The following is a 14,169-nucleotide window of genomic DNA, read 5'->3' on the forward strand; positions in this document are numbered from 1 at the left end:
TGTTGTTTGCATGGCTCTGTGTTCAGACCCATATCTGAGATAGGGCTTTTGGGTGGATGAGCCCTCCCAAGCCCCAGGCAACATCAGCAACCTGTCCCTTTCATCACAGGCAGACAGGAAGGAGATGCAGTCAGAGACCCCATTTCTGCCACAGGGAAGGAAGAAGCTGAACGTAAATTAGCTGAGTGTAAATTGTAAAATAGTAAATTTTCTTCTCATTAGCATTCTGTCCCCAAAAGGAATAATAGTAACCACAGCAATGCTGACAATAATAATGGGTTACTTTCGCCTTATGTTTTGCCCAGCAATTTTTCCTGTATTATTTCTGAGACTTAATTCAGATCTGTAAAATCGTGTGGGGTAAAGGTTCATCTTGCCCCTGGGGTGGAGGGAGAAACCTACCATAAGAGGTTGAAGGGATGTGGTAGCAGAGCCAGGCTCGGGGCCGGCTCTCCTGACTCCTGTTCTCTTATGGCATCTTCGGGACCATTGAGGGGAATTGCAGGATCTTCTCTGGTGCTGTGCATCCCTTTCTTTGCCCACCTCCACCTTTCCACACCTCAGAACTCTCTGCTGCATTTCTGTCTGGATGAAATTGGGTTGAAATGTACAGGGGGCCCCTTGAAGGAGAGAGATGTCACAAAAGCCTAATATGTAGAGTGAGCACCTTTCCTTTTATTTCATTCTTCCCTCCTTTATCTTTCTTTACCCGCTTCCTTTTATTCCATGATTGTCCCTGGGTCACAATTTGGTAGATTGCAAACTCAGCCCACGGGCATATATTGTCACCAACAATGGAGGATGGCTCCTCCATTCATGGGATTTTCCAGGCAAGAATACTGGAGTGAGTTGCCATTTCCTTCTCCAGGGATCTTCCTGACTCAGATCGAACCTGGGTCTCCCTTATTGCAGATAGACTCTTTACCATCTGAGCCACCAGGGAAGCCCTGTTTCACCCAAAGGGGAGATTTAAGGCAGCGTCACTAGGCGGGTGTTGTGTGGCTCCTGGAAAGTCTTTGCTCACATTTCTGTTTCTCGTGTCCCTGGAGGCATGTTCACACGTGGCCCCTGCCAAACACTGTGGTTCAGTCCAGCCCCTTGAAAACTGCTTGCTTCCAAAGCTACTCCTTGAGGCTAATGATACTTCTGATGATGCCTCAAGATATTTCCTGGCCCTGTATATGTGAAGAGGGAGACCTCCTCTGTCACTGGGGAAATCCAAATCTTGTTTTTAACATTTTGGTTTTTTTCCTGCTTCTAGTGACCATGAGGCTCTATTTCTGTCCTGCTATGGCCATGCTTTGGGCTACCCCAGGAGAAGTGGCCTCCTCTTCCCTCACACCCCTGCCCTGGGACATGGCTGCAGTGTCAGTCACCTGTCAGACCTCAGTCTTTTGAGATCACAGTGACTCAGCTGTCCACTCCAGAGACAGTGAGTTTCAGTGTCTGGTTCTGTTCCACTGGGGGCCTCCCTTCCTGAGCCTACTTCTGGGCCTCTCTCCCAGGTGTAGGCCCTCTCCTTGGTCCCTCCTGAACACTGGTTCCATCTCTTCACGCCTGCTGTCCTCCAGTGCCAGCTTCCTGGTGATGGGGCACAGCCACCCACTTTGCACCACCATACAGTCCACCAAATCTTCTTCCTCTCGAGTTGTGGGTGGTTACTTGGCTCCCTCTGCACTTGATCTGTTGCTCCCTAGGTTCCAGAGCTGGAAGGGACCGAGGCTTCTTGTGTTCCCATGTCTGTTTACTGTTCCACCTTAGAACTCAAAGAAGATGCAGGAATCAATGCTGCAGCGAAGACCGGCTCTCTCTCTCTGTCTTCCTGCTGACCAGCAACTGGGAGGTGTTCTTCAAGCAAACAACAAGTGACCTGAGATGCTGATATCCATAAAGGAGCTCTGGGTTTGGTCTTTGGTGGTAGATGTATAAGGTGTGGGGTAGGAAGCAGACACATAGCATTAGAGCTCACCCATCCTGGCACATGCAGGGGGACCAGACCTTCTTGCCCAGTCACGCTGATTTATACTTCCCTGGCATCTCCCTCTCACGCTAATTAGCAAGCAAGTTAATCTCCATATAAGGCTCAAATTGCAAGAGATTTTTTTTTTCCTATTACAGAAACAAAAGTTGGGCTTCTGTCCATTCTGTTAATCACATTATATTTCACAGTTGGAGTTTTCAGGCAATTATAATAATTATCAGAACTTGTCTTCTACCAGAAGGCTCATAGCACCTCCCAAAGCTGTGATGTGGTGAGTGTGTATTTGGGGGCAGTGGTGGGGAGGAGAGATCTAGGCGATGGCGGCTCTGGTCAGAGACCAGATGAGACTGAATCCAGCAATAGAGGGGCTCTTGATGTGGGGCTAGGCCATCAGACCTCCCAGTAGCTCAGAGAAGCCACAGCAGACCCCATTCCTCGGCACCTGGCTCTTGATGGAGTTGGGGTAAGAAAGAAAGTGGGGAGAAGAGACAGAAGGAGGTAGAATAGAAAAGTAAACTCATCCTACTGAATGATCTGCTACCTCATTTGGTCTGAGAAATTGCCCTTCCTCCTCTATTATATGTCCATTCCATCTACCAAATTCTCTAAGAGTGACTTTCATATAATTAATACTAACCATTAAACTACAACATTGAAGGAGCAATTGCCTAATTCTGAGGAAAATTTAAATTTATTACCAGCACCCGAGATAAAATGAATTCTAAAGAGAAGAGAAAACCGTGCAGAAGATAAATAGAAAGCCAAGTGGGATATTGACTTGATCCTTCTCCAGTGCAGGGTAATTTGGCTTCTAAAGTGAGTTAGATCATAATAAATTAAATTTAGATTTCTGCACATCAGTTAAATAACTCCCCAGACAGAATTCCAGTGAGAGGGAGAGGTGATAATACATGGTGGAAGTATTAAAATGGAGATCTTATCTAATAATCCATAATTGATGCGCTGTCCCCAGATGAGGGGGAAGGATTTTGCAGCTCTTCCCTGTGTCGTGAACCCAGGTGGGGTGAACGAGGGCTGGCTTGTCCCTCCCTCTTTGTTTGAGCTGATCCTGCACACTGTGGGGAGTCTGTTACTGGCAGTCACTCCTCTCACAGACCCAGTCTGGCTAAGTAGCACTTACCTAGCAGTGTTGGTCTGATGTGGGATCATGCTATCCTCTCTTGACTGGCCCCCTGGAAAAGCAAGGCCATTCCCTGGATGGGTTGACAGCAGAATAGTACAGAGGTGGGCAGATTCTCTGTATTCTTGTGACTGCTTAGCAGGGGGAGCAAAGTGGCCCCGTGAATGAGTGACACATCTGGTGATGGGGCAGGAACACCAGTTTTGAGGTCAGAAGTCTTGGGTTAGAGTCTCAGTTATAAGCTCCTATCTATGTGGTCTCAAGAAAGTTCTTTTGCTATCGTGAGCCTCAGTTTTCCAATCTGCAAAATGGGAACAACCTAACTGGCCTGCTGACCAAGTAGGGATAATATAAATGAGACGTTCTTGTGAAAATGCCATGAAGATTGTAAGCATTTGTTTGACTTTCAATCATTAATATATACATTTTTTTGTTTCTAGAAAGTCTGTTTGATTCTTTTTCCAAGAACTTTTGTTCTTTGCTAGTTTTTCATTCCACATTTCAAGCTGCATATGCTTTATTCTGTTACTGTAATTTCTGTGTCTGAATTTCTTGGTGGATCAGAATATGTTCTTTATAGTTTCCACTGACTTTCCCTTATAGTGACTTGTTTCCTTGTGTGTATGATCATTTTTCACTGTGAATTCATCTTTTGGTGAGCTGCGTGGGAATCCTGGGAGCTGCCTTGGGACTGCTTTCCTCCAGATAGGGTTTGTGTTTGCCTTTGCCGTGAGCCAGCTCACAGCTAACCTGGGACCATGTAGTCCCTGTTCTTGTCCTTAACTGGGCTTCCCTGATGGCTCATCAGGTAGAGAATCTGCCCGCGGTGCAGGAGACACAGGAGATGCGGATTTGATCCCTGGGTCAGGAAAATCCCCTGGAAGAGGAAATGGCAACCCACCCAGTATTCTTGCCTAAAATTCCACAGACAGAGTAGCCTGGTGGGCTACCAGTCCATGGGATCACAGAGTCAGACATGACTGAACGACTAAGCCTTAATTATGGAAGACTCAGGTTCAGTGTCTCCATCTTTTAGGAGGTGGGCTTTACTTTCTCAATGACCATTACCCCTGGGGCAGCCTCACATGTTATCTTAACTTACTATCATCTATCCCACCTCTGGGGTTAGAGTGGGATATATTATCCCACCCTATATTATCCCACCCTATATTATCCCTGGCCTCATCCCTCATCTCATGGTGAAGATTTTCCTTCTAGAAGGTCCAGCAATGCATTAAAAACCACATTTGTTTTTAATTATGCAAGATGTGGCTGTAGTTTAGCATGGAAGTCCTGGCATCCGGTCTGCCATGGTGCTGGAAGCAGACAGCTGCAGTGGGTGAAAGGCAGGGGCAGTGCCTGAGGTGGTGCTAGGAAGCAGAGGCTGCAGTTCTGGAAGTAGCCTGGGTACAGGGAGGTATGGCTGTAAGACTGCATGGCTGGCCGAGAAGCTGGGTCTGTAGGCTTTGAGACACACTTCTCAGTTGTGTGAACTTGGGCAACTTATTCATCCTCCCTGTGCCTGTGTCCTCACAGGGAGACTGGGGATGCAATTTTCTGTGGAATATTGGGCTTGTAAGGATTAGACATCATTTGGGGGACCTCTCCCTCTAGGGTTCTGACAGGGGAGCTGGGATGAGTAGTTTTATGTGTTCAGAAAGTAGTGGGCATTATCAGAGGAACAGCACTTTAACAGAGCAGCTTCCATCTGCATATGAAAGCTAGACTCTGTCGTGAGCAATGCCTCTCTCCTTGTTCCACACGTATGGAAGGCTTTCCAGGGTATTTGAATTCCTTGATGAATCCCACCCGACTTCACTTAGTCATGTTCTCTTGATCCTTTGGTAGATCTTTGCACTCCTCTGGGTCATTTTTTCTGAGATACAAGTCACGTAATGGGGGGCTGGAAGACCTGGAGGACACAGTAGTTGTCATTCAATATCTCAAGGACATGAGAAAGGAAGGTCAGATTTGCATCAAATATCCCTGGGGATAAAAACCAGCTCCCAAAGGGAGATATTACAAGGAGACAAATTCTGGTTCAAAATTAGAAGAAAACTTCTAGAAGTTATATATAGTCCTTTGAAGCTTGGAGTGGGCATCTTGGGGCCTCTGTGTTCCTAACTGGATGAATGTGCATTGGATCCAGCGGAATGTTACACTGGAGTTTCACACATTGGTTGGATAGATGAATTATATCGTCTTTATTATTTTTTTTTTTTGATGTAGACCATTTTAAAAGCCTTTATTGAGTTTGTTACACTATTGCTTCTGTTTTATGCTTTGGATTTTTGGCCATGAGGCATATGGGATCTTAGCTTCTGGACCAGGGATCAACCCACACCCCTTGACTGGAACATGAACCCTTAACCACTGAACCACCAGGGAAGTCCCTGTACTGTCTTTAAATGATCAGTTCTATCATTTTTTTTTTCAGTGATGACCTTCTCTGTGCTGCTCTATCACATTCCCATCATCCTGCAGGAGTCTGCCTGCAGCCCTCCCCCTTTTCTTGGCCTGGGCTGTCAGGACCAAGACCACTGTTGGGAGGAGAACAGCTGCCCAGATAGGGGAGCGAAGAGCAGGCAGGGGGAGGTTAAGAGGGGTGTACAGATGTCTTTGCTTGGAGGAAGATCTCTAAGAAAATAAAGAACTGGACCTAGAAAAATGGTGGGAAACACATAGACAGTCTTTGAAGACCCAAGAAAATGGCAGTGAAGATGAAGCCAGGCAGAGTCCCCTAATGGCTGAACACATGGAACTGAAGCCAGGCTACTCTGGGGTTCAAATCTTGGCTCTAACACCTCCTATCTGTGTGACACTGGGTAAGTTACTCAATCTCTCTGTGCCTCAGTTTTCCCAGTTACAAGATGGGGACAGTCCTATTGATATCCATTACAGTAAGTATTGTGGATTTCCTGGGTGGCGTAGTGGTAAAGAACCTGCCTGCCAGTGCAGGAGACTTAAGAGACATGGATTCAATCCCTGGGTCAGGAATATCCCTGGAGGAGGGCACGGCAACCCAATCCAGTATTCATACCTGGAGAATCCCATGGACAGAGGAATTTGGTGGCTACAGTCCATAGGGTCGCAGAGTCGGACAGGACTAAAGCAATGCACACATCACAGTGAGGGTTAAATGTAAATGTTTAGGACACGTGGTGGATGCCCCTCAAGGCGTTAGCTGTTACAGGGTGACTCTGAGATGTTCCTTGAGGATCAGGTGCAGTTCAGAGTAGGATGGAAGCCTTAGCAAGGGCTAGAGATTTTCCCATTTGAAGAAGAAGAGAATTAGAGCAACAAGAGAAAACTAGAAGTGCCAAGCTGCAGAAACAAGGGGAAGGAGACAAAACCATTGGTGGAACAGAGAGGCAGCCTCAGAACCTAACAGAAGGGAAGGCTACCCCCGTGATTCCTGAGCCAGATAATCAGCTGGAAAACAGAGCGAGAGAAAATAGGCCAGGGAAGGATGGAGGGAAGGGGTTCCAGATTTCTCACAGAAGCCTGGTGGGAGGAAAGACATGAAGCAGCTTAACAGATGTGCTTTTGAGCTTTTGATTTTGGTGCCAAGTTATTTAAGCACTGGTCTTGGCCAGGGGGTTGGCTGGCTTAGTCAGAAATTTTCTGTTTAAAAGATGATCTTTGTTTCTGTTTGTGGCTTTATACCCCTCTTTGGAAACACGCCCACTCTGGACTGAATAAATTTTGGTCAGAAAGTCGAGTGAGGGCAGCCTGGGGGGAGCTGCGTGGGAGTGGGTGAAGTTCTTGGGTGGGCCCTCTGGGGGCTCCTGTGTCCTTGTTTGGAGCAGCAGCATTCTACTTCCTGGGCTGGGAAGGCTTGTTAAGGTGAAAATGCATGTTCAGAAGCTTTCTGGGCATTCACATGAGCCCAGGAACCAAGGAGCCCAATGCATGGGTACAATGTACATGCTCTGGGCCCTTAGACACCAGACATGGGACTTATGGATTGAAGAGCTTGGAAATCAGCCCCAAAACAGGCCTATGACGTCACTGCCCCTTCAGAAGTCCTTGGAGGACTGTGGTCACTCTATTCCGAGGACAAGTAGAGCAAGAGGGGCTGGGGTCCTTCCCCTGGGCATGTCTTCCACCCTCCTCCTCAGAGGGGGTCTTTCTCTGCTCACTCACCCTCAGTAGAGAGGACAACCTTTGTTCTGTCCATGATGCTGGGACGCTCTGAGGAGACTCTGTCGGGGGTCCCTTCACTTACCAGCTGTCAAGAATGGATGAGCCATCTTACCTCTCTAAGCCGACCCCACCTCATCCAAATGGGGGATTCTGCCATGCACCTGCAAGGTATTTTGTAAAACAGAAATTGCTACTCAACTGGTAGCATTGTCTTAAACACAGCTTCACCATTACTTAATGCATCCAGGCTTCACTATAGGAATACCAAGCTCCCAGGACAGGGAGATCCCCACAGTGGATCCAGTGCAGGGAAGTGTGAACCCACTCCATGCCCATGACTATCTGAGGGAGTGGTCCCTTGCAAGGCCACCTTGACTGATTGTTCAGACAGTTTCTCTTGCCAGCCTGGCTGCTGCTCTGGTTCTAGGATTTCTGGAAGCCAGCTCAGTTCTCATGGCGCCATCTCCAAGGATGCCAAGGGTGCTTAGCTGCCCTAGGGTGGCAGTTGTTGAGCAACACCCCCGGCCTTGTGCCCTCTTGGCCTTGAGCCTGGTCTGGTGTGAGTAGAGAGTGGGTGTGGGGATGAAGCCAAGGTTGGTTGAGTGCTGTTTCTGCAGGTCAAGTGTCATTTCTCCAGCCCCCGTGCCTCCCCAAAGAGCCTGCCTCACCACCAGCTTCTCCAGCCAATGGGTAGAACCATCCACCTGGACCCCAGCAGGCTTCCCTTCTCACCAGGCTGAAGGGCTAAGGTCACCTCTCAGCTGGTCTCCTTGCAGAGCTCTCTTCCCTCCCCTCCCTCCTAAACATGTAGCCAGACACTTTCCCCTGACCTGCTTCATACAGGACCATCTATGTTCCAGAATGTTCTTTCACTCATGCTCTCTTTGCATTCTCAGCTCTGACTTCCCCAATCCTGAGCTAGCCATTTCCCCGTTGGCTCTAAGCTGTCATGTCTCTTATCTGGATTTTCACTGCACACACTTCCCTTCCCATCTCCCCTTCAGTAAAGCAAAATCCAAGCTCATCCTTCAAGCCCTAACTCATTTGATGTTTCTTCTGGGAGGCTGTTCCTATTCCTATCCCTCCTCTGTTATAGACATCTTCATGCAACGTTGCAACCCGCTGGAGGGCAGGGGCCTGTTGTCTCTGCATTTCCTCCTCCCTGGCACACTGCATTGTCAGTTCAGTTCAGTCGCTCAGTCGTGTCCGACTCTTTGCAACCCCATGAATCGCAGCACACCAAGCCTCCCTGTCCATCACCAACTCCCGGAGTTCACTCAAACGCACGTCCATCGAGTCGGTGATGCCATCCAGCCATCTCATCCTCTGTTGTCCCCTTCTCCTCCTGCCTCTAATCCCTCCCAGCATCAGAGTCTTTTCCAATGAGTCAACTCTTCGCATGAGGTGGCCAAAGTACTGGAGTTTCAGCTTCAGCATCATTCCTTCCAAAGAACAGCCAGGGCTGATCTCCTCTAGAATGGACTGGTGGATCTCCTTGCAGTCCAAGGGACTCTCAAGAGTCTTCTCCAATACCACAGTTCAAAAGCATCAAATCTTCGGTGCTCAGCCTTCTTCAAAGTCCAATGCTCGCATCCATACATGACTACTGGAAAAACCATAGCCTTGACTAGACAGACCTTTGTTGGCAAAGTAATGTCTCTGCTTTTGAATATGCTCTCTAGGTTGGTCATAACTTTTCTTCCAAGGAGTAAGCGTCTTTTAATTTCATGGCTGCAATCACCATCTGCAGTGATTTTGGAGCCCCAAAAATAAAGTCTGACACTGTTTCCACTGTTCCCCCATCTATTTCCCATGAAGTGATGGGACCGGATGCCATGATCTTCATTTTCTGAATGTTGAGCTTTAAGCCAACTTTTTCACTCTCCTCTTTCACTTTCATCAACAGGCTTTTTAGCCTCTTCACTTTCTGCACTGTAGGGGCCCACAAATTATTTTTCGAGATTTGCAGTAAATTCAGTTGGGCATGAGCCAGCTGCATGGCCCTTCCTGCAAGAGTGGGATGTCAGGGTAGCCCTGAGGTCATGTTCCAAGCACAGATGACAGCTGTCAGGCTATGGCATGGCACAGCCCAGGTTGGGGTTTCAACTCCCCCGCTCAGTGTCCCCATGTAGCAGCAGTATCACAGGACATTAATAAAATCAATTATTGGATAAAAATCACTGGTTTCCAATGCTTCATTTTGTGCTATTAGCAGGAGAATGCTGTTTCAAAAGAAGATAACAGAGAGAGTGTGAAAGGGAGAGATCAATTACCTGATAAGCTGGAGGGGTGCCTGAGATGAATGTGCATGTGGGCACGAGTGGCCCCCCCCTTACCTGCCAAGTGTGGGCTGAGTGCCTGCACTGATGTCTGCGGTGCCTGCCCTGGGCTCTCCTGTTAGGTGCCTGGAGGACAGAAGGGCATCCTAGTAGTGATGGGATGGGTGGTACCCAGGCAGCTTCAGATACTTGCACAGGGCCAAGGGTCAGTAACACATGAATGAACATCTCATCCTTGGTGACTATGCCAGCCCCGGGGCTCCAGCCCTCATGGTCCAGGTCAGGGCCTGGTCAATAGTTTTTTCCAGATGCAGTGTTCTTTTGGCTTTCTTGAACCTAAAAGGTCTGAGCTTTGCTGATACAGACTGCCTCTCCCCTAGTGGGGGCAGTACTAGCATCCACTGGGCAGTGACTATCAAGGGAAGCACCCAGCTTGCAGAGGCCCTGAAGCCCAGACCCCCTACTGGCTGTGAGGAATCTCTGGTGGCTGCAGAGCTGGGTGGGCAGGACAGAGGCGGCAGCCCGGGGTCTGGGCAGGAACCGGCCTCCCCCTGTGTGAATCTCCTTGCCTCCTCTGCGCTGGAGGGTCCAAGAGTCAGAGCTCTGCTTGGGCTTGCTCTGCCACCATCCACCGGGGGACCTCAGACAAGCCAGTAACCTTTCTGAAACTTTGTCTTCCCTACCCTGCAGAGGGTCTTGGTGAGAATGAATCAAGATGATGAATGCAGAAATCGCTTTACACATTCTAAAGTGCTGTCTCCTCATATGATGAGGGTTGTTACTTGCTCCCCCTTGGAGGCTTCTTAAAAATAACTATAGATTCCTGGGTTGCAGAAGGAAATGGCAACCCACTCCAGTATTCTTGCCTAGAGAGTCCTGTGGACAGAGGAGCCTGGTTAGCTGCTGTCCATAGGGTCGCCTAGAATCAGACAAGACTAAAGCGACTTAGCATGCCTGCATGCGTTGGAGAAGGAAATGGCAACCCACTTCAGTATTCTTGCCTGGAGAATCCCAGGGACGGAAGAGCCTGGTGGGCTGCTGTCTGTGGGGTCGCACAGAGTCGGACACAACTGAAGCGACTTAGCAGCAGCAGCAGCCTGGGTTGGAGGAAGGAAGGAACACACAAGGTGTCTGTCCAGCAGGTATCACCCCTCCCCCCCCCCCCCCCCCGCCCCCGCCGTTATAGATGGATCACTTGCTTTCCATTGCTGCCCCCCTTTGGCAGAGCAGGGAATGGCAGTCATTGTGTACCTACTATGTGTCAGCCATTGTGCCGGCACTTTCCATCACGTGTCTAAAATTACCCCCAGAGAGGTGGCCTCTGGGGTTAGTATTCTAGAATCCAAGTCCCAGCCCTGTTGCTTCCAAATTGTGGTATCTTGAGCAAGGTGCTTGGGCTGTTGAGACGGCTTCCTTGTCTGCGTATTGGGAATATGAGCAACATCCATTTCCTAAAATTATGAGAATTACATGATATAAGTGTGTATAGGTCCTAACCCAGTGCCTGGTATATGAGTACAGCACTCATTAAATGGTAGCTGCCATTGTCGTCATCATCATTTATTATTACTGCTGATGGTTTTATTAAAGTCCTACATCTGCCCCATCTTTGCATTGAACCTTGCTGGCACATGCTTGGTCTCTGGGCACTGACAGAGGGAGCTGAGAGGACCCGGAGCCGTCCTCACCGACTTCCCCTTCATGTCCCGTAGATTTCGGATGGTGATTGGGATGACCTATGGGACCAGTTTGATGAGCGGCGGTATCTGAATGCCAAGAAGTGGCGTGTTGGCGACGATCCCTATAAGCTGTATGCTTTCAACCAGCGGGAGAGTGAGCGGATCGCCAGCAACCGGGTGGTCCCAGATACTCGTCTTTTCAGGTACTTCCTCCCGACCCCTCCCCACAGTCATGAGGGGTAAGTTCAGTGCTGGAAAAATGGGTGTGGAGTGTTAGTCATGAGTGGGAGTCCCAGCGGTTCTCAATCCAGGCATCTCCTAATAATTACTTGGGGAACTTTTAAAAAATGCTGATGCCAGCCTCCAACCGGCTGAAGCATCTCTTTTCTAAGCTCCCCAAGTGATGCCAGTGAGCAGCCAGGATTGAGAATCGCCACCGCAGGTAAGTGTTTCTTGAACTTAAATAATCTGAGGTTCTTGTCACACCGATTCAGCAGGTCTGCGGTGGGGCCTGAGAGTCTGCATTCCTGTCAGACTCCCAGGTTCTGCTGACGGATGGTCCAGGGCTCACATTGAATAGCAAAGGCTTAGAACGACAGTTCTCAAAGTGTGGTTTCCCAGACCAGGAGACCAGCATCAGCATCACCAGTTAGAACTGTAGGTTCTAAGCTTCCCCCCATAACTACTGATTGAGGTGCTCCAGGAGACCAGGATCAACATCGCCAGTTAGAACTGCAGATTCTAAGCTTCCCCCAAAACTACTGAGTGAGGTGCTCTGGGGTGGGGCCTGGTGACCTGTGTCTCAGCATGCACCGCCAGTGATTCTGATGCCTGCTTAAATTTGTAAACCACAGAGCATCAGCTGGCGCTGCGGCTTCCTTTTGTGGATCAGATGAAGTCCATGGTTGGTGGGTGGGTCCAGCTTAGAGGCCCTGGGTTTGAGTAGACAGTAGGCCCTGGAATAAAGATGCTTATTTGCCTACACTCTGCACCCCTCTGCCTCTGTCCAGGAGACAGGCTTTGTCTCAGTTTGTTTGGAGACCTCTGGCTTCTCTGGTTCCTTCCTGCCCCCTCCTCTCAGTTTCTTTAACCACAAGGGTCAATATGCTGCCATCCTGTTGGCAACTGGCATCACCTTTACCAAGAAGCTCCTACTATAGCTCTTGGCCCACCCTGGGGACCCGACTCCATAGACACAGTTTAACCTCTCCCTTTTCCCATCATGCCTTGCAACTAAGGTTCAACTAGTTATGACACCAGTTGCCCTCTAGGGGGAGAAATCTGTGATGTGTGATAGGAATTCAATAAATGTTAGCTGAGCAGATGAAAGGGAGAGTAAGCCTGGAAAGACAACTGACTGCTCTCTTCCCATCTGCCTTACGAGTAAACAGGACAAAAGGAGCTAGAGGAAGTCCCCTTCTCCATATCCTCCCATCCTCATGGGCTTCAGATAAGGAATCAGGAGAATAGCCTCCGTTAAAGGGAAAAAGGCCTTTTCCCTTAAAGAATTCTCATTACTGAAAAGAGAAGAGTGAAGAAACAGCATGGGGGAGGGGGCTGAGCTTATTAAATTTGCTTCCAATTTCACTACCACAGTAATTGCATTGTGAGTTATAGGATGCATTAGGACAGTGCCTGAGACCCAGAACTATTAGCTGAGCATTAGAGCAGGTGCTGCTGAGAGGGCGGGCACTGGGGGGCATGGCCTAGGAATCCACAGTTGCACAGGTGGAGTGAGGAGGGGAGAAAGGAGGAAGTCTGTGAGGGTTTCACCAACAGCCCGCTGTGCTGGCTGAAAAGCCAATGCACTGGGGGATGGAACCCCTGAGAAACTAGTCATATTGGGGCATCATGTGATAGAAGCCTCGGAGGGGCAGGGGGCTTGATCCTCTGTGTGAAATTGATCAGACTCACCATCTTTCTCTTGGTCCTTTTTCCCATGGAGTCCATGGTATTTTATGGGAGGCAGTGGGGTTTCCTGTAGCCTGGAATGACTGAGTTGAAGAGTAAGAAATAAGACTAGGGAAGGTTTTGAACTCCCCATTCCAGGGTTTATGGGAGTCTTAGGGTCCATGGGGTAGGTGGTGAGGATAGTTTAGAAATGAGTGACTACAGTTTCCAGTGAATCTATTCATTCACCCTATGAGGTTATCAACCTCTCCCTGCCCACCCCACTCCTTATGTAACACTTGACATTTTCACAATCTTGAGACAGAAAGCTGCTGTCTTGGGTCTTCAGTCATGTCTTTGCTGCCGCTCCATCTCCTCATCCCCGATTCAAGCCCAGTGAGAGGAGCTGAGCAAGGTGACCAGCAATGGCCTTCCACCCATCCCTGCCCCGTCTTAGGTTTGTCTTCTCATCTGTGCTTGAACCAGGTAACCTTGAAGCTTTCTCACTCCCCGAGTGCCGCACAGTTGTGATGCGCTCGTTCTTCCATGGTTGACCTTCTCTTTTTCATATATAAATACATACATACACTCTGCTCTCCCACCCGCCTTGGTCTCATGTGAAGACTACACGGGTGCTTCATCAGAGCATCCAAATTTTCCCCTAAGGCCCATAGTTCTGTTAATGTGGATGAGAGCCTTAATTTCTAGTGGTCACAAGGGTGAATAGATGTGGCTGCCTGTGTTGGGGATGGGGTGGGGGTGGAGTGCCATAAATAACTATTTCAACGTGAGGAAGAGACAGTGTCTAGCTGGGGTGAGTCTGAGAAGATTTCCCAGGGGAGTTCCGCTATTTATAAAGCATTGACTGGTCCAGCAAATAGTCCCTGTTTCCCAGGCCTGGCGCTCCCACCCATCACCACATTCTGGTGACAACAGCTGGATTTGCCATCATCCAAGTAGCACATAAAACGTCTGGCAGACAGGAAGCCATTAAGTGAGGCATACCCCTTGAGAAGGGGGAAAATATTTTGATAAAGCACATGTATATTTTTG

At 48.8% G+C, this 14,169-nt stretch overlaps 1 protein-coding gene across 3 annotated transcripts in view; it reads left to right on the forward strand.

Annotated features, from left to right (window-relative positions):
• The window catches only part of GALNT14 (polypeptide N-acetylgalactosaminyltransferase 14), a 215,694-nt gene that overhangs the window by 127,391 nt on the left and 74,134 nt on the right, over positions 1 to 14,169 (forward strand). For all 3 annotated transcript variants that reach the window (XM_070798931.1, XM_019970475.2, XM_070798930.1), the window contains one exon: positions 11,260 to 11,429. In XM_070798931.1, the coding sequence (XP_070655032.1) occupies positions 11,260 to 11,429 (170 nt within the window). The remainder of the gene's footprint in view (positions 1 to 11,259; positions 11,430 to 14,169) is intronic.

Source organism: Bos indicus, chromosome 11 (genome assembly GCF_029378745.1).
Source record: "Bos indicus isolate NIAB-ARS_2022 breed Sahiwal x Tharparkar chromosome 11, NIAB-ARS_B.indTharparkar_mat_pri_1.0, whole genome shotgun sequence".
Classification (NCBI taxonomy): Eukaryota; Metazoa; Chordata; class Mammalia; order Artiodactyla; family Bovidae; genus Bos; species Bos indicus.